The 20028-nt window shown below is 40.4% G+C and overlaps 2 protein-coding genes across 2 annotated transcripts; one reads left to right on the top strand and one right to left on the bottom strand.

Annotated features, from left to right (window-relative positions):
• Positions 1–2522: 2522 nt before the first annotated feature.
• LOC117457645 (von Willebrand factor A domain-containing protein 5A-like) lies at positions 2523–10880 on the bottom strand. The gene is made up of 19 exons (XM_034097830.2): positions 10738–10880; positions 9840–9887; positions 9421–9623; positions 9112–9334; positions 8821–8981; positions 8607–8721; positions 8325–8500; positions 8154–8242; positions 7723–7867; positions 7390–7469; positions 7192–7306; positions 6919–7077; positions 6703–6806; positions 6088–6314; positions 4370–4429; positions 4074–4106; positions 3598–3642; positions 3314–3355; positions 2523–2713 (listed from the first exon to the last, which is right to left on the bottom strand). Exons 2-19 carry the CDS (start codon positions 9880–9882, stop codon positions 2523–2525), a joined length of 2211 nt encoding a protein of 736 aa, XP_033953721.1. The 5' UTR covers positions 9883–9887; positions 10738–10880.
• Positions 10881–12209: 1329 nt separating this feature from the next.
• LOC117457646 (zinc finger protein 664-like) lies at positions 12210–14251 on the top strand. Its single transcript, XM_034097831.1, has 3 exons — positions 12210–12288; positions 12831–12913; positions 13411–14251. Exons 2-3 carry the CDS (start codon positions 12857–12859, stop codon positions 14206–14208), a joined length of 855 nt encoding a protein of 284 aa, XP_033953722.1. The 5' UTR covers positions 12210–12288; positions 12831–12856; the 3' UTR covers positions 14209–14251.
• The last annotated feature ends 5777 nt before the right edge of the window (positions 14252–20028 follow it).

The raw sequence follows: 20028 nt of genomic DNA, 5'->3' as shown, positions 1-20028 counted from the left end.
CTAGTCATCAACAACCTGGTAGCATCCAGCCTCTGGCATAAGTTAAAGTGTGTGGAGCCCCCTGCTGGTCTTTTAAAAAAGCTGCAAGGCATTATTTTAAATTTCTTTTGGGACAAGTTGCACTGGGTTCCTCAGTGCACGCTGTACCTGCCAAAGGAAGAAGGGGGGCAAGGGTTGGTGCACCTGGAGAGTCGAGCAGCTGTTTTTAAACTCCAGTTTTTACAAAGATACCTGACAGGAAACGATGATGTTGTCTGGGGGCCGGTAGCCAGCACCATTTTTTAAGGGGGGTAGCAGGCCTGGGTTTGGATGCGTCATTGTTTTTAACAAACTGTGATTTTACTCGTGTGTGTGTTTTGCCTCCGTTTTACAAAGGACTTTTTAAAGTATGGACACTTTTTAAATGGGCCAGAGTGGGTCCCGCAGCATCTCTGTTCTGGCTCCTGGAAGAGCCTCTGGTGTGGGGGGCCCGGCTGGACGTCCAGGACGGCAGCAGACCTGCACTCACTGAGAGGCTTCAGTCCGTTGGGGTCGTGAAGCTGAGGAACATCGTGGATGCTGCAGGTCCTGGACTCCACAACACAGAGGCCGTGGCCTCTCTGCTCGGACTGAAGTCGGCCCGCCACACCAGAACCATCCTGAACGAGTGGGTTCAAAGGCTATCTGACGATGAGTTGGAGATGCTGCGGGAGTATTCCAACAGAAAGGAAACCCCTGATGAAGGGGACCCTTTTCCGGACATTGGGATTTTAGCAGACCAGGATGGACTCAAACACAGACTCCATGCGGACTTCCACATGCTGAATGGGAAAGGTTTTTATAGACTCTGCACTCTGGCCCTGAACAAACAGAAGCTAAGCGAGAGGAGAGACACGGTGTGGAAAAAGAGGCTTAACGGCCCGGGGGCCTGTGAACCAGTGTGGAGGCTCTTCTACAAACCTCCACTGAACAAGCGGTCAGGAGACCTGCAGTGGAGGATCCTCCACGGGGCCCTGGGCGTTAACGCCTTTGTGTCGAAGATAAACCCCACCGTGTCCTCCGAGTGTCCGTTCTGCACTCACAGAGAGACAATCACTCACTGCTACCTGGACTGTCACAGACTGAAGCCTCTTTTTAATGTTTTAAAAACTGTGTTTTTAGACTGTGGGGAGGTTTTTACAGAGACTGCTTTCATTTGTGGTGCTGGCTACAAGAAGCAGAATGCAGGGAAGTGGGAACTGTTGAATTTTATTGTGGGGCAGGCAAAAATGTCGATCTACAAAAGCAGGAAAAACAAAATAAACAGTACAGCCGGTCAGCAGCTCAATCACATGTTTTTATCTTTGGTAAAGGCACGAGTGAGCGTAGATTTTAGGTTTCACTGTCTGATGAGAAGCATGGAAGAGTTCTTAACCCGGTGGTGTTTCACTACAGCTGTGTGCTCTGTGGTGGGGGAGGAGCTCACGTTGAACTCTGTCTTTGTGTAAGGAAAACAATGGAATTTCTCTCTCAATGTAAATAAGCGGACATTTTAGTTTGTTTGTTGAAATTCTAAATAAAAGTGTTTTCAAATCTGGATTAAGAGGTTGCTTTTTCTTTGCACAACATGAAAGAAAGGCGAAATGAATGAGCTGTGATTTTTGTTTTTAAGCAGACGTTCAATCATTTGTACGGCCCTCGAAGGATGTTGTAAAAATTGAAATGGCCCTTGAGAGGAAAAAGGTTCCCCACCCCTGCTCTAAACGCTCGAGTTTCACCGCGGCTGTCAGCTGTGTTTACTCGCATCATTCAAACAAGACGCGCTGGTTAGGGGGCTACCCTACAACTACAACTAAATTAACATATTTTACCTTGATTTAATTGTTATAGACGTTTCAAAATGATACCGGTTAGTAAAAACCATGAATTAATGCTTTGACAAGTCTGCAGGCGAAAAACCTTTTATAATGCGTGTATTCTGAATGAAGATCAGATTGACCAGGCTAAACTAACGTTGTATATGCTGCGTCCACACTCACAACAACGGCCTACAGACATAAATAAACCAGCGACTGTATTCGCCATGACAGACAGTCTGTGGTTTGTTCTTCTTTAACTTCTGTATAGTTTTTGAACAGATATGAGGAGCTGTGTGCTAACGGCTGATGTTTTCTGGTTGAACGTCAGTGATGGCAGGCTGAGATCCTCACCGCTGATTGGCTACCGCGAGATTGCGTCACGCAAATATGACTTTTTGAAAATTGAACTCGAGCGTTTGAAGGGGTGATTGACCCCTTCAATCGCACAAAAAGCAATATAATAAATATAGTTTGTAAAAAGTACAATTCATCCCTTTTAATTGCAGTGGAGTAGAAGTATAAAGTGGAACAGTAAACAAATAAAGTACCTGAAATATTTACTTACATAAGTACATTTACTTACCACTGCATATTGCTCTGTTTCAATTTCTGATATTTTATATGGAGTGCTTTATTAAATGCAATAACTTGAATCGGTCCCATCAAAACATTTAATAACCTCAGCTTCAATCAGTCCCATTTGTATTAGTGTTTTGGATAAGGACTCACCTCTGAAGGTTGGGTGTTCTCCACCTCCTCGCTGGTCTTTCCCAGCGCAGCAGCCACGGCCGGATCCAGCTCCCACCGACCAGACGCCCTCTGGAGTGAGACCAGCTGCAGCAGAGGGTCTCTGCGAGGCAGCTCAGGCTTTGCCTCTGGAGGATCATCATACATATCTGAAATAAACCAAACATATAATAACTACTGAATAAACTTATTTTTACCCTACAGTATGTGATGAATGAGTGTTGATAGTTCGAGGCAGATCAGACCATTTGTGCATCTAACTCCCACCAGTGTTTTTTCAGATTTATATCCATGCACTGGGTAAAATAAACACAGTGGTTGCATATTTATGTCTATTTTTTGCATTAACAGCCAGATGTTTTTGTATTTACGGACTGATATTTTTTATCTATTTCAAAACCTTAACCAAAATGAGCATGGGTTGAGAGCCGCTTATCATGGCTGAATCATTTGCTATCCCCAAAGTGTTTGTGTCACACTTAGTTTAATCATTGCTCTCGATCATGAATCTTGGCTGCCTCTGGTTCTGCTTGACGCCCAATTTATTAATTATTTTGGTAGCATGTGGAAGCTGTTTGACATCGTTCTAGATACATCTTTTCAATATATTCATAAAATCATATTGTGAAATGACTTGTCTATGTTGTAATTGTGAATGTTACTGAACTGCACACATAAAACATCACATTTTACGAGTCTGTATAAAAACAACCGATACAGTGTGGATCCAACTGAAACAAATCAGATACCTTCTTGTTCGGAATCGTCTGCCATTTGATATTCATCTGTATCTGTCTCAGAAGAAATACATAGTTACAATAGCAAAAGCATACCAACATATTTATTAAATATTTTGGTAACATTTGGAAGCTGTTTGACATCCTTCCAGATATATATTTTCAATATATTCATAAAATCAAATTGTGATACGAATTGTTTATGTTGTAATTGTTAATGTTACTGAACTGCACACATAAAACATCACATGTTATGAGTCTGTATAGTGTGGATACAACTGAAACAAATCAGATACCTTCTTCTAAACCGTGTGCCATTAGAAATTCGTCAATCGGATTATCTGTTTCAGAAGAAATACATAGTTACAACAGCAAAAGTATGCCAAATTCTTTATCTCTAATCAAATTAATAACTTTTCCTAATTTCACGTGTGTAGTGCACTAAACTGATGCTGCTTTGTGACCCACCCTGTTCCTTTCCTAAAACCACTTTTACTTTACAGCACCACAAATATTAATTACATCTATCAGTACCAGTATGTGTATAGGAAAGAAGTGTGTGTTTGTGTAGGTAATGTTTGCATTTTCTAGAATAACAGACCCAAAAAAATGCAGTTGTTGTGTCTTTAAAAGCCTGTAAAAACATAAGGACGGTACTGAAAAAGGTTCCCATGCACATAACTGTAGTGCAAGTATCTCTCTGTCCTTGTGTTCAGTCGAAGCGGGGATACACCACCAGTGTGTTCAAAAAGCCAACGAACCCTTTACTCACTGAATGCAGCCAAATGGAGACCCCCCGAGAACCCTGAGATAAAATGAGAGTACATAAAATGAAAGTCATTGGCAGGGGAAAATACATTTAAAAAACGGATTAATGAAGATAATAAATAAATAATTAACTTACAACTAATAACACTTCCCTGCATCTTAACTTGTTTCGGAAAAATACACTCTCTGGGTATTTCACATTAAAGCTTTATTTCAAAAAGCAATCCCCCCAGAAAAATGTGTTATCGTTTTGACATCGATACACATTTTGATTCAACTCGCATTCAGCTTTTTACTTACCTCCAGCCGCAGGACTATGGGACATCCACATCATGGATGGCGTAGGACAGCCCATCATCACTTTAAGATTTAAAAAAGTAAAAAAGGGTATAGCTGTCAAAACATGAGACTTTTTTTGGAATCACATGAAACTAAATTACTAGTTTCTGAGCGTATTAACATTACTCACAAAATATTTTTTAAATAGTACTTAAAGGTCTCCTATTCTACTATTTTCAGGCATATATTATAGGTCTCAGATATATAAAAAACATGTCTATAATGTGTTTTGCTCAAAATACCAAACAGATCATGCATTTTAGACATCCCTCATATCCCTCTGTTTCAGCCCTGTTTGAGAACTGCTGATTCTGGGTCGCTGATGGCCCCGCCCCCTTTGGAGCACACAGCCACACTGTTGAGGCTTTCACACCAGCGGAAATCCCTCACATCGACAACAACAACAATGGCCGATTGTATTGAAGGCACTGTTCGCTTTGGTTATCCTCTTACGAAACGAAATGGAAGGCATCGGACTTTACTTTACAAGGGACAATTTTACTTGGAACTTTACAAACATCACATGCGAAATGCAAGACTTCTTTGTGGTCTTTAGCATCTACTTCTCTGCCCCTGCCCCTGCCTCGACGTAAGAGAGACGTAAGCGACGCCGCCTCTTAGCTCCGAAGCTCTTGCCTCTAGACCGACAATTTTTTGGCGCTGGAAGTGAACCGGATACCGGAGCTAAGAGGCGGCGCCTCTGCGGTGTGAACAGGAAAAAACGGTACTTTTCAGGCTCCAGCTCCGAGCCGCAGAGAGAAGAGAAGGATGATAACTCAGCAGATTCTCAGCTAAATGCTGCCTTGATTAAACGCGATATCTTGTTCCACATTCCACATCAAAGCTTATTTATGAAACAGTATGGAGCTCAAATGCTTTTTCTCTTGCGGGTTTACCACAAGGTGAGTTCCTTTTCCCCCCCTGCTTTTTTACACATACTCTCTCCAGTACAGTTTAGCTCTGAGTGTTAGCGATGCTTGCTAATGTAAACACAGACCATATTACTTCCAAAACACGTTGCACATTGTTTCTGATAGCAACGTTTCTGATAGGGGACGATAGGTTGGGGCGGAACGTTGCCAGGAGTTCAACATAAAGCCAGCCCACATTTTTGTAAAGTCATCATGACCACAGAAAATGTGGATCAGCTCCGTTGTACCCCCGTTTTTAGAGATGTGGGTAAGGAGGAGAAGAGAGAGGGTTGTATTTTTTGACACTTGTTGTGGGTCTCCTTACACACCGGGGACACATCTTGTAAAAAGGTGCATTTTGCTTAATTGGTGACCATTAAGATACTCAAGTCTTTTAAAGGTCACCTAGTATGCAAAATCCACTTTTTTATGTATTTTATACATAAATACGTATATTTGTATCAGAATTAAGAGATTCTGAAAGTTTGGGGGAGTGGAATCTCATTTGCATTTAAAGCTACAAACACAGAATCAGCTATTTTGAAACAGGGCTGAAACAGAGGGTTATATCATACGGCATGCTACAATGCATGATTTGTTTGGTATTTCTAGCCCAACACTTTGTATATATATCTGAGACCAATAATATATTGTTGAGAAATAGTATAATAAGGGACCTTCAAAGATAACAAAAGTTTAAAAAGTTAATATATTTTACGTACAAAGTTATAGGCATGAAAATGAAGATGGTTTTTATGTTTTACTTACTGAGTGTTGGAACATTTCGGCGCACCAGGGGTCCTTGAATCGTCTCTCCACTGCCTTTGTTGACAGCAATGAAGGCAGTGAAGGCGCTGCTCACTCCTGATTGGACGCTGAGCTCCACCACCTTCTTCTTCTTAACTCCATCTGGCTCTCCTCCTTCTCTCTCTTCTTCCTCCACCATCTCCAGGGAGCGAATCAGAGTCCGAGCAGCCAACCTGTGCACCGTTAATCTGCGGTAAGGAGAGAGTAGACACAAGTGGATTTAATTATTTTCATAAGGTGAATATTAGAAGCAAAATAAACTTCCGCATTCTAACTTGATAATGTTTCCCATGTTCACTAGCTTAGTTTAGCGTGTTAGCAAGCTAATTGCTAATTAGCACATTATTTGGTCTAAACATCTATTTTAGGTTACATTTTAAAGTCCATATTTCATATAAAAGCCGATACAGGTGATTGCAAAACGTGAATGTGCTCTAAAAATTTAGCTTAAGCACATACATTGTAATAACCCTTGTTACCACTTGAGTCGACTATATACAAATGAAATGAACTCTGTATTGTTAAGTGCTTATCTGATTTAAAGTACTTCTGCAGTCTGAACAAAGCCTGTTTTACCCAGAGTCCTCTGCAGGTTTGAGGCTGAAGTGGAGCTTGTTCTGAGAGGGATGCCCTGCCAGGCTGTACTTCACCGTCACAGAGCCCTCTGCTGCCTCTGGACTCTGAGAGAGCATCACAGGCACAAATGTATAATAATAGCTACAGATATGTTTTTGAACCCTGACAAATCCAAAAGTGAAGTATTTCAGTCTGAGATTTGAGTGTTCCTCCTACCTGTCCAGTGAGCTGGGCATAAATCAGTGACCTTTGACCCTGGAAAAGTGTTGTGATTGGTGGTGAGAGAACAGTGACAGAGACTCCCTTTGGCAAATCCCACTTCACTGAGATATCCACCACAGCTGGTTGTAGAGCAAAACGCAGCGACTGCATCACCTGAGCGGTAAACAGCGTTTTACAAAAAGTTAGCAAAGGCAATGGGTGTTTCACTTAATGCATATGAATTTTCAATTTGTCCTTAAAATTGATACAATAACTGTAAAGTCTTACTTTGGGTTGCATCCTGTCAATGCCTGTGATGAACTGAGCGTAACCTCCTCCTTCTTTGGCCAACCCATTGATAAGAGCGGAGCTGGCCCCTTCCCCAATCCCGAAAGAGAAACACCTACAATACAGTCATTTTGATTTCAACACACACAGAACTACAACATATTCTGGGAATTGTGTGGGTGTTTGTCGAGTTATCACCTGTGGGAACCTGAATTCTTCTTCACCAGATTGATTACTTCTTTGGTGTTCCCCACTTCTCCGTCAGTGAAGACAAATAGCTAGGGAGGAGAGTTTACATTTAACTTCAAGAAACATAGCATCACACCCGGAGATGTGCAGCATGTGTTGTTAAGTCATCCTCATAATTATATGAGAGTTGTGTTAGATTGCTGTTTTAGTCACACACATGGTTTAAATGGGAAATTCTAAGGAACAAGGTGTGGCTGTATCAATGAGGTTACAGGCAAGATATATGTGTGTGTGTGTGTGCGTGCGTGCGTGCGTGCGTGTGTGTGTGTGTGTGTGTATTACTTGTCGAGGTTGATTGGGAATGCAGGCCTGGCTGTAAATGTGTTTGAGGGCCTCAAGGATCTCAGTTCCTCCCAGATCATCTTCCATGCCTTCAACCTTCTTCAGAGCCTCTTCCATGGTCTTCTCACTGTACTCCACACTCTTACTGCAACCAGAGTCCCATTCATGGAGGAGGTCAGGTGGTGAATAGCTATGTGGCACTAACAACTTCAACACTGTATTTCATATACCAGCTCACCCTACAATCTTTCCATAGACTAAAGCTTATCTACAATCTACTGAATATATTTGACATTAAACAATCTATGGTTTTGCAGGATCACACAATATGACTGACCTTTTTGCCAATGCTAATATGAATTACAGAGCGATATCAAAAGATTAAGCACATGTTTGTGGACTGAGTGACATACAGTAAGGAAGTGACTCACGGGAAGATGTGTTCATAGCTTGACCCGAAACTGTATATGTTGAAATAGCAGCCCATTGGTATGCTCTTCAAGAGGAGCAGCAGAGTATCCTGAAGAGAGGAAAGAATAGATGGTGAAGACTACTATTTCAGAGGAAATGATTTTATGACTTAATTAAAACATAATGAATACCCTGGCACTGCCAATGCGAGTCTGTGAACCCTCGTTGTTGTTCAGAGGGACACCCATGCTGCCAGATCGATCCAATAAGAACACAAACTCTCCACATGAGGCGAGTGAAGACATCACAGCCTGGGGGAACTCAGGGTACAGACTCAGCATCACCACTGGATCCCCCATCAGAGTGCCTGAAACACAGGAGAGACAGAAGATGTAACCACTAATCTGGCTTTTTATTTTTTTATTACATCATATAACTGTGAGGCTGAAGATAGTGAACTAAAGTGCACTCACCAGGCTTGGCGGAGGTCTGTCCTGCCTCCACCACAGCTGTGGGCTGGTGGGCATCTTTGTAATAAATCAGAAGTTCAACATCTTTGTCAAACTTGTGTCCTGCAGCCAACTTGACCTGCAGGTCCAAAAATACACTAATAAATATAATGAGGTGACACGTATTGGTCTTAGTAATTAAGAACAATCACACAGCACATTTCAGCACTCTACCCACCATGGCCTGGCTCTGCTCTGTGTTCAGATACTTCAGAGGGTCCATGCGACAGTTGGACTCTACTCTAGAGACCGGACGAGGAGAGGACACTTGGGCAGAGAAAAACAGACTGTAGGGCACCAGAGAGGCGGGAACAGAGGTCACCTGGACACTGCCACTACCTGTTAACAACACAACACAAGTTAGGAATATTGTGAGAAACAGTACAGTGAGAGAAATTCATGCAGTGTTAATCTGGGAGCTCTATTGTATAAACCCTGCAGTACAAAAACATGTTGGCTGGTTTCCTACCCTGTGGATGGTAGCGAGGGTTGAGCACAGCAGGCAGAACAAACCTCAGCCCTTCATCAGCCTGCACAGCCAGCTCAGTGACGTATTCCAGCCTGATGGAGGCGCTCTCTCCTGGAGGCAGACTGCCCACACTCAGAGAGAAAATATCTGGACTCTGATCACTCTCCTCCAACAGGAAGGCCTGCTGACCGGAGCTCAGAGCGTCATCGTACTCCTCACGAGCCTGGGGAACAGAGGACACTTTGAGCAACATTCACTAGGTTCACTGAGTTGTTAAGCTCCATGGTAGTGAGTGTTTCTCCAGCTCACCTTCTGTTTCTCCTTCACCTCAGCCACGATCTGTGTCTGTCCAATCGTAGCACTGAAATGACAGACAGCAGCATCTCCAGGCATAGGGAAGACAAACACAGCCTCCAGTGGTTTGTCCTCCTTGTTCTCATAGTTCAGAGTGGACACCACTGTAGCCACATGGTCCCTCACCTCCAGCTCCACCTCCACACTCTTCAGAGGAACTGACCGAGAAGGATACACAATGAAACAAATATTTGTTTCACTCCAGGTCGACCATAGAAATCACATGTATGAATTCTTATTTAGGATTATTTTTGAAAATGTGCCCAATGGCCTTTACAGCTAGCATAAGCTTTAGAATTGTAATCTTACATGACTCCAGGTTATAGAAAAAAATACTTTTGTTATCAGTTTTGTTGAAACAACTGTAGGCCTACCTGGTTCCTTTTTAGAGGTTAGCAGACCACAGCAGTTCTCCATTTTACCTGTAAAACAAAGAGCATACATAATTACATATGAGATATTCTTCCTGCTGTAGAGATGAATGGTTATGATGTCCATCTACAAACGTCTCACCAAATACATATTATAACAGTAGTAAACAGTAACACAGACACACTGGTGATTCAAGTGAAAAGAGTATATTGCTGTAAAAAAGTGAGAAAAAAACAGAATACTTGTATCAACAGTATGTGTCTGAAGACTTAGATCATTTTACAGCTGTAATACTATCTGTCAGCATGTCATCCTTCTGTAGGTGACCCTTAACCAATTCCATAGGATTTAGCATGCAATCATGACTCAAAGGTTATCCGATATGAACTGATGAGTATATCAAAAGGACAGATTACTTCTACAAACAAAAATGTACGAATTCAATTATTAAATCCCCCATAACTCTACACATAGCTATGTCATGCCAGATCACTTTAATGTGCGCATCTCTCTCAACAAATGTACTGTAATCCGCTATAAATAAATAAATAATTAAGATCTATTTTGCCTTGGTCTACTGCTCCACCCTTCCTGGTTCAGTCTGCGTCTTAAAAATGTGTATTTCAATTATTATATTCTCAACTGTGTTATTTAGAAAAAACAGCTGTAGGCCTATGCTTAATAATGACTACTTAATAATATAATTAAAAAAATAGGGTTATGTCACTCAAGAGTGTTTAAGTATAAAGAAAATAGAAGCTGATGTCTGTAAAGCTCAGATGTAAATTCGAAACAACAATAACAACAGAAACACGCAGTTATTAAAACGGGGTTTCAGTGCGTTCATTGTTATATTACCTCGGACGCTACAGTAGTTTAAACGGAGATAAGAATTCCTACCTGTCAGGACCAATGTTTCGTATCCGGGGGTTTACTGGATTTGCTTCAGGTGTGGGGAGGCAACTTTTAAAAAGTAAAAGCTTACCAATACAAAAATGAAAGTCATGCTTTCCGGGTACGCTTGATTTCAGTGCATGAGCACTCCCGGTAGGTGGAGCTTGATGATGCAATATGAGAGCGGCTAACTCCTATCATTCACAAATGTCTCTGAAGTGCGACAAGAATGTATAGGCCAACATGCTGATAAATTGCAGATATTGTATTCTATTGTTTAATTTAAATCACAGTTTAGACAATCCTACTTCCTTGAATATCTTGTTATTGTTAATTTGTAAATTCAACATGTGTATTTTCTACTTTCTTGTTTACTTCTTGTCTTTTAATTTTTATTGTACAATGAACGTCTTTTTATGCTGCTGCAACACAAACATTTCCCAAATTAGGATCAATAAAGTTCTATCTTATCTTATCTTATCTTAAAATGGATCAGACTGCTCTTATGTTGTTCTCTTCCTCTTTGCAGAAAACCCATTTGGTGTTGGACCGCTTGTTGTTGTGTCCATGAAAAATAAAGACTTCCACTGAAGTGTGAGATTATTTTTTGAGGGACAATCATGTCCTGGACCTGGAAGCATTTTAGGATTTACAAACCCCGAAATGTTTTAGAAAGTTTGTTAAAAGACCACCAAGGTTACGGCCGGCAGATCTTTAAGTTGTTCAAGTTTTCTCCATTAGCACCAAATCGTCATATTCTTGATCTGACGGGAGACTTACAATTCTACATTTAAAACAAAACATAAAAGCATTACCGATTCATATTCTGTGGCCATAAATCTACGCTAAACGCTCAAGGTTTGATTTTTTTGTCCAATGTGCACAAGTTTTCTCATAGTTTGTGCTGCACAAATAATAAAGCAGGTGTGGAATTTTAATCCATTCATGCTAAATGTGTTAAAATCTCAAAGCTGTGATACACATTTAAAAGACAAATAGGAATCTACCAGGGGAAAATAGAAAACATGAAAGTGCAGGATTGTATTGTTGCTGTGTATATTAGGTAGTAAAGGTTGTAGGCAGAGGTGGGAGAAGTACTTCAGATTGGAGTATTTCAGAATAATATATTATATTTTTTATTATTATTGATGCATTAATGTGTTATCAAAGCAGGTAACAGTTCAGCTACTTTTAATTACTTTGTATACTGCAGGGTAGCTTGTGAATTAACTAAAGTCTTGTGTTGATTATATTTCGCATTATTCATCCAAATCTGCCATGACAACCACTTTTGATCCAGTTTCCCCCCTTGTTTAGATGAGTTAATCCATCCATCTTTGTTCAGTGTGCAGTATTTTGATCAAGATTCAGACAATATCATGTATTTATTGTGGGGATTGTTCTATGTTTTTGTTGTTTACTTGTAAAACATTTAAATTGGAATCTTTGAATTGGATTCAGCCGTGGTCACCATGGAAACAATCAGTGCATCTATCAAACCTCACCCGAGTAAAGACATTAACCTGCGCAAGTTATTTAAACTACTTCCTCACAACGGTAAGAAATACAACATTTCTAATGCTGTGTGACAGTGTCTGCTTTACAGGAGCAACTTCGTTTGACTTTTGTTCTTTATATTGGTGGTAATGATATAGATGACATGCTTTCTCTGCACAAGATTGGCTGACTTGAGTTGCTCGAATTAAATTGTGTTATTGTCGCTATTAATGTTTACGATATAAAGCCATAGTTCATTTTGAAGCTGCATGTATTTAAGAAATGTACAAACTAAAGCACCAGATACATCTCTATTGTTAGATTTACAAGTGTCTAGCTGGATCAACTCTACCTCTCTTTAAGCTTTGTGGTAGTGATTGTTTTGTTACATTACATTACATGTTACTTGTTAGACGCTTTTATCCAAAGCGTCTTACATACTCAATACTGTGTACAATCCCCACAGGATTAATTTGGGGTGAAGTGTCTTGCCCAGGGACACAACGACATGCTGACTGCAGTTTTGTCAAATTCAAGTTTCCAAGGTTAACATTTTGAATAACAATACATTTTTTTTTGTATTTTTGTGTTTGGTGAATAAGGTTTATGGTCATTGCTGTTATTGCATATGGCTGAACAACTGGTAGAAGATAATACAAGCTGCAGAATGAGTTCATCAGCAGAGGTAAGTTACTTTAACTTTTAGGTTGAATATTGATCAAATGAGATTACTGAAACAATGTCATTGTGTTCAAAGTTTAGCTGTCCATTTTCCATCATGATATTGGTGGGAAAAAAATAATTTTGATTTTGCATGTCATCAATAATATTTAATTGAAAGGGTTCCTTAAAAAGATGTGTCTGAATGCCAAGCCCTTTGTATGTATTTTTAGAGAAAAACAAATTCAGCCTGAATCAAATAACCAATCAGGGCGTCTTTGTGCAGTAGTTGTATCAAGTTAAGGATGTTGTATTTTTTCTGCAATCCTGTGTTTATTCAGTGGTATTTAAGGCTATGAGTCAGAATGCCTTTTCAGGTTTCATTAAAAACCTTACTATATTACTTCTGTCACATACATTTTTGAATCTAGACATTCCTATGTGATTAGAAATTGTAATTTAAAATGTTTTGTCTTCTAATACACTTTCTATGTCCTTTTCTTTCTTTGCTTTATACTGTAGAAAGCGACCAGCAAAAACCCAGAGAGACCTCATGATGAACGTAAGGAGAGTATCATTGGAGAACAGCTGGAACAAGATCAGTCTACCCACACTGTAGAAAATCCACAATCAGGTGACCAGTGTAAGAAGAGTTTCAGACTATATATCGATCTGGAGGTCCACCGGAGAATCCCCACTGGAGAACATCCTTACTCCTGTGACCTCTGTGAGGAAAAGTTCAAAAATGTTAGCAATTTGAAGGTCCACCAGGGCATCCACACCGGAGAGAAGCCTTACACCTGTGACCAGTGTGAGAAGAGTTTCAGACAGTTAAACGTATTGAAGGTCCACCAGCGTATCCACACTGGAGAAAAGCCTTACACCTGTGACCAGAGTTTCAGTAACTCAAGCAATTTGAAGGACCACCAGCATATCCACACTGGAGAAAAGCCTTACATCTGTGACCAGTGTGAGAAGAGTTTCCGTAACTCAAGCAATTTGAAGGTCCACCAGCGCATCCACACTGGAGAAAAGCCTTACATCTGTGACCAGTGTGAGAAGAGTTTCCGTAACTCAAGCCATTTGAAGGTCCACCAGCGTACCCACACTGGAGAAAAGCCTTACATCTGTGACCAGTGTGAGAAGGGTTTTAGGCAAATAAGCCATTTGAAGGTCCACCAGCGTACCCACACTGGAGAAAAGCCTTACATCTGTGACCAGTGTGACAAGAGATTCAGTAATTCAAGCAATTTGAAGGACCACCAGCGTATTCACATCGGAGAGAAGCATAGGCGGATATTTCGTATATCAATATTTTAATAGATGTAATATAAGAATTGTTACAATAAAACTCTGAATAATATCATGTTTTGTTTGAAATAATTTCATTTTTGAGCAGTTGCATTTTGTGAAGTGTGTGTGTGTGATGTGTGTGTGTGACGTATGAGGTTAAGGACACAAGTTCCCTCACTTTTTTTTACAAGTGATTCAGCTATTGTATTACAATAAGATATGCGGCGATTTTTAAAACATCCAATTTCTGGGACATTTAAGGTGTCTACTTCTGCACTAAGTAGGACATTGGTTAATAATATTGTAGCGTGTTCAATTAACCAAGGGATATAGTAGTTATCAAATAAGTATAAGATGTGCACAGTTATGATAAGTTTTACAGATGTAATGCACTGTCAGGGCCGGACTGGGACAATAAGTCAGGCCGGGAATTATACACCCAGCCAGGCCACTACCAGTTTTTTGTGCCATTTTGCTGGATCTATTTGTCAATTTTTACAGCGTTGCTGCCCGTAGTGATAGCCCTCTAAATCTACTACCAACAAATAAACATGGAGATGGGTTACTATTTAAAAAAATGTGCAAATCTATTTAGGAACCTATTCATGTGAACATATTGTAAGTGGGAGTGGACCTCAAATCCTATAGGGGGGTCCGGGGGCATGCTCCCCCGGTAAGATTTTTTTTTTTTAAATGTTGTACTTAAAGTTGGGGTAGGTCATTTTGGAGAAACCAGCTGGAGTGCACTAGAATTTGAAAATACACAACCGGAACAAATCTGCCACTTCCTCACAGAGCCCCTCCTCCAACACACACGAACGCGCACATGACCAATGAGGGCACGAGATAAGTGTGTGTGCACAGATGGAAGGCTGACAGGCAGGTAGGCCATCCAGTTACTTTAGCCGGGCCGGCTCAGATGATTGGTCGTGCTTTTTACAGTATTACGGCTTCTCCAGATGAAATTTGTTTATGGATTTTTTGTCAAAGCACTTCAGATATTCATTGCTATCGGGATGTTAAGAGCATTCCATGGAATATAACAAAAAGTGTATCTTGAGCCGGTTTCTCAAACTTACCTACCCCACCTTTAACTGCATCAATCTGGTTCACTTTGAGGGGGAAATAAAGAGAGAGACTACACCCACATGAAACAGAACTGTATACATTTAAATAATCATACAATCATAATAACATGGCCATAACCAATAACATACCATATCCAATATGATAAAACATTGAAACTTGTTTATTTATTTGTTTTTGGTTCATTTATAGTTGTGAGTGTGTCTGGGCTCCTGAACCAGCCTCACCTGTCTCCCCCTTCTCCTCTTTGAGGCAGCAGCAAAGACTAGTTTTAGCTCTCAACAAGTTTTTAAAGTTTATCTTACATTTTTTCACCTAGTTAACGTTTTTTTATTATTATTCATGCATATTTTACTAATCACTCTCCCTTCAAATGGAAATATGTGTTTACATGAATGGTGACCAGTGCTGACCACCCACTGAGAACGAAGTTAACTATCTAAACACTCAGCAGAGTCCTTTACCTCACCTGAGCTGTAGTTATCAGTCTCTCAGTCTGACAGGAGAGGACTCTCCTCCACCTTGTTGTTGAAACAGCTCCTTATATCCGTTAGCGCAGCTAGCTAGCACCAGATGCTAACAACAACAATAGCCTACACGTAACCGATGCGCGCGCTTTCTCTCTTGCTCACTTGCGCCACAAATACACACACACCCTCCCGAGCTTGAATGACACACAGAGACCAATCGAGGGCATTAGTGTATGGTCTGTATGAAAGTGGCCATGTGGGCAGGCCACATCATGTAGACAGCCAGTCACCCTCTGTGAGGCAGAGTCAGACCCACATTTGCGCAGCGTTGCGTTCACAATACATACATGGCAAAAATCCTCAGGCCAGCAGGCCATTTAGCAGGCCAGGCCATCGGGAAACCTCCCGGTGCTCCCGATGGCCAGTCCGGGCCTGTGCACTGTTGTTGGGGGGAGAGACCGCCCCTTCCAAATGAGTGTGTGTGTACGGCAGGCATGAGGCGTGCATGACGAGACGAGTTGTGTTCGTATGTGGAAAAGTCATACTCAGTGCAGTGATTTATTTGTTTGTAGTTTAGCTGCTACAAATATAAATATATATAATTATTATTAAATCAATCACATTTGCCATTTTTGTGAAATATTCTTGAATTTGTATGAACACCCCCAGTGTAGTTCTGAAAATACAGGTGTAGATTTCTTTCAAAATAAATCCACTGGCTGGTGGTCCTCTCTATGAAGCAAAATGTCACCAAATGCAATGATACACGTTTATAATGTGGGACTATGACAATTCTAGAAAGTTCAACAGACTAATAGTAAAGGCTTTGCTAGTTAAGAGAGCTCTTCATTAAATGTGTGCAGTGTTACCCTGGGCTGCCATAACCAAGGCCGGATTAGTACCTCCAGGGGCCCTGGCATTGAGCACTCATGCCCCCCCCCCCCCCAACAAGTAACACCACGCCTACCCAATCTTACCAACATGACCAATATTTAGAATTTTCAGGAAGCTGTGTGGTTCATAAAAACATGTTCTTACTCAATATTAAGCCACAATAATTGCTTTTATTTTAAATCGTATAATTTCAGTGAGAAAAATAAATGGGGCTCAGAGCCTCAGAATACTGAAATCTGTATTTTTTAAATCTTTTTTTCCTTCTAATTTGTTATTCTTTTCAAAATAATACACTGTTATTTACTCACCAATAACACACAATTATCCTTGCTTTTATTTATTGGTTTAATTCCATAATCTCGGGCTTTTTTGGTGTCCGTCAGGAACTGAATTTCAAGATAAAAATAACGAAAAAAAGACGTGCTGCAGGCACGAAACACATTACCAGTAGAAATACATTGCTTTTAAAATCGTGCTGTGCAACACGAAAAAAAGGGGGAAATCGTGTTGGTGAACACGAATCAATAGATTAAAAATCGTGTTGGTGAACACGAAATGCCATGAGACTGGGTTGAACCTTTGCAGCATGTATGTTTGTGTGTTTGTGTCTGTGTGTATACGTTTAGCACTTGACTTAATTCTAGACAATACAAATACTTGACAATAAAGGCTTATCTTATTTTACTTGTCTGGGTTGATTTGAAATGCAGGCCTGGCTGTAAATATTTTTAAGGGGCTCAAGGATCTCAGTTCCTCCCAGATTTGCATCAATCTCTTCAACTTTGTTCAGTGCCTCTTTCATGGTCCTTTCATTGTACTCCACTAGTACTGCTGTCAGAAACACACACATAGTGCAGGTCCGGTTTAGTCGCACAAACCAATTCTACACAGCAATTCAGAATTCCCATCCAGTTGTAATACCAACTTATTAAAATTACTTCCCATAGACTAAAGGCATGTATTTACTGTACAGCAGTCAAGCATATACACTTTGTAGGATTTATTCATTTTAAAATGTTGAGAGTGAACAATTAAACAATCTTTAAAAACGATCAATAGTTTTGCAGAATCACCTCATATCAATGATTTGTCTGCTGTAGTAGAGCCATCATGAGCCAACAATTACAGAGAAAAGATGTGACTGAGTCAAATACAATATGGGAGTGACTCACGGGAAGATGTGTTTACAGCTGGACCCAAAACGGTAGATGTTGAAATAGCTGCCCGTTGGTAAACTCTTCAGCAGGAGCAGCAGAGTATCCTGAAGACAGGAAGAGAGAATATATGAAGACTACTGAATAACTAAAATCCTAAAAGCAACAACAGAATATGAAGGCACTTGTTCAATTATTTGTACACATTTAAGAATTTTCATTTATATAGCTGTGGATGAATAGGATAATGACATTTGCAATGGAACACCGTCACTAAAGTGTACTCACCAGGCTTGGCGGAGGTCTGTCCTGCCTCCACCACAGCTGTGGGCTGGTGGGCATCTTTGTAATAAATCAGAAGTTCAACATCTCTGTCAAACTTGTGTCCTGCAGCCAACTTACTTGCAGTTCACAAAACAAACAAACAAATAAATATAATATATCAAGAGATACTTGTTTATAGTTGTGATAAAGAAGCACACAGTCGACTTCAGCACTCTACCCACCGTGGCCTGGCTCTGCTCTGTGTTCAGATACTCCAGAGGGTCCAGGGGACAGTTGGACTCTACTTTAGAGACAGGGCGAGGAGAGGACTCTCGGGCAGAGAAAGACAGACTGTAGGGCACCAGAGAGGCGGGAACAGAGGTCACCTGGACACCTTCACGACCTGTAAGCAACCGGAGACACGTTATGAATATCAGAGGCAGTACAGACTAAAACCTCATTCTTACACAAGTAAAAATGATTAAACACAGTTAGTATCAAAGGCATATCAACAGCTGTGGATGAAGGACTGATCTTTTTCTTGCAGTGTAAAAATACTCTAAGCAGTGTTGTAAATTAACTTTTACTCAAGTACTGTATAGACAGTTACTTTCACTTCATAGGTAATTTGTGTCCTTTTACTGAAATAGATTTTTTAGTATTTTTAGTTACTTTGCAGATTTTGATGAATAATGTGAAATATAATAAACTTAACACTTTAGTAACATCTGGAGTAAATTCACAAACTACCCTGCAGTATACCAAGTCATTATAACTAGCTGCACCTTTACCAGCTGTGATGAACACGTTAATGCAACAATAATTATAATCAAATCATATACTATATTTTTCTGAAATGGGCCAATGTACTTTATGAATACTTTTACATTTTGTAGTTTAAGTATATTTTGATGCCAATACTTTTGCATGTGTAGTCTGAGAGGCATTTCCTTGCATCGCACCTGCTCGCAGATGCAAAGAAAATGCGTGTGAATCATGAAAAGTGAAAATGAAGGTATACTTAAGGACATTTTTGGGAATTAATAGAAAAGTTAATCAAGAAGAGAAATCAGATGAAACAGTAGACTATAGATTTCTGTCAGAAACACCACCTCTGGCTGGGAGAAATACGGTTATGTGTACGTGCTTATTGTGATGAAACAGGGTCATGAGGATGTAGTGTCTACAGTAAAACCAGCATGAGAAAGTAGAACACAGAACAACATGTTACCACAAGTGTAACAGGAAACAAGCACCTGCAGCTGACTTCCAGTGAATCTGGAGGTGTAGCAGAATAGCTCCCACACAGGACTTTCCCTCAATGACACTAATGGTGTTACATGCTTTGCACACTGTCAACTCTTGGTTGCGGTCAAGCTTCTAACTGACTTTCTGAATTGCTCATAAGATAGAATCAAACCAACTGAAAGACTTTGTGTGGTTTGCAGACGTGTTGCAAACATATTGTGGTCAGAGCAGTACATTTTTCTTTTTGGCCTCTTTGTATCATAAACAGAATATCTGTGTAATGTTTATTTATTAGTAACATATCAGCACTAAAGCCCGGAAAGACAATAATCTCTTATTTTGTTTCTTTTTTGCATCAAACAACCCGACTAACTGAAGTTCAACACTGTCCCTATACCGTTGGCTAGCAACTAATGCCCCTCTTTGCATTGCCATAAGAAATGTGGGTAACCAGGGAGCGAGGAAGGGGTTGTAGTGTTTGCAGTTGTTTTTTTTGGTTTTGTGAGGAAAAGAGAGAGTGATAGATGGAGGGCAGGGGGGTTGGGGAAGGCCTTAGTTGAACACCCTGGCTGGTAATATATGCAGCCCTATTGTGGCGATTCAATGCACCATGCAATAATGGGGGGTAAGGAGGGGCACAAGGCGGTAGGGGAGCTATGACGAGATGTCTTCTGCCTCATGGTGTGCCCCCATATTCTGAAAACACACTGAAGACCAGTTCACATAAACCA

The sequence above is a fragment of the Pseudochaenichthys georgianus genome, chromosome 13 (genome assembly GCF_902827115.2).
Source record: "Pseudochaenichthys georgianus chromosome 13, fPseGeo1.2, whole genome shotgun sequence".
In the NCBI taxonomy this organism is placed as follows: Eukaryota; Metazoa; Chordata; class Actinopteri; order Perciformes; family Channichthyidae; genus Pseudochaenichthys; species Pseudochaenichthys georgianus.
The sequence above is the reverse complement of the archived record's forward strand: the minus strand, read 5'-3'. Positions and strand labels throughout refer to the sequence as shown.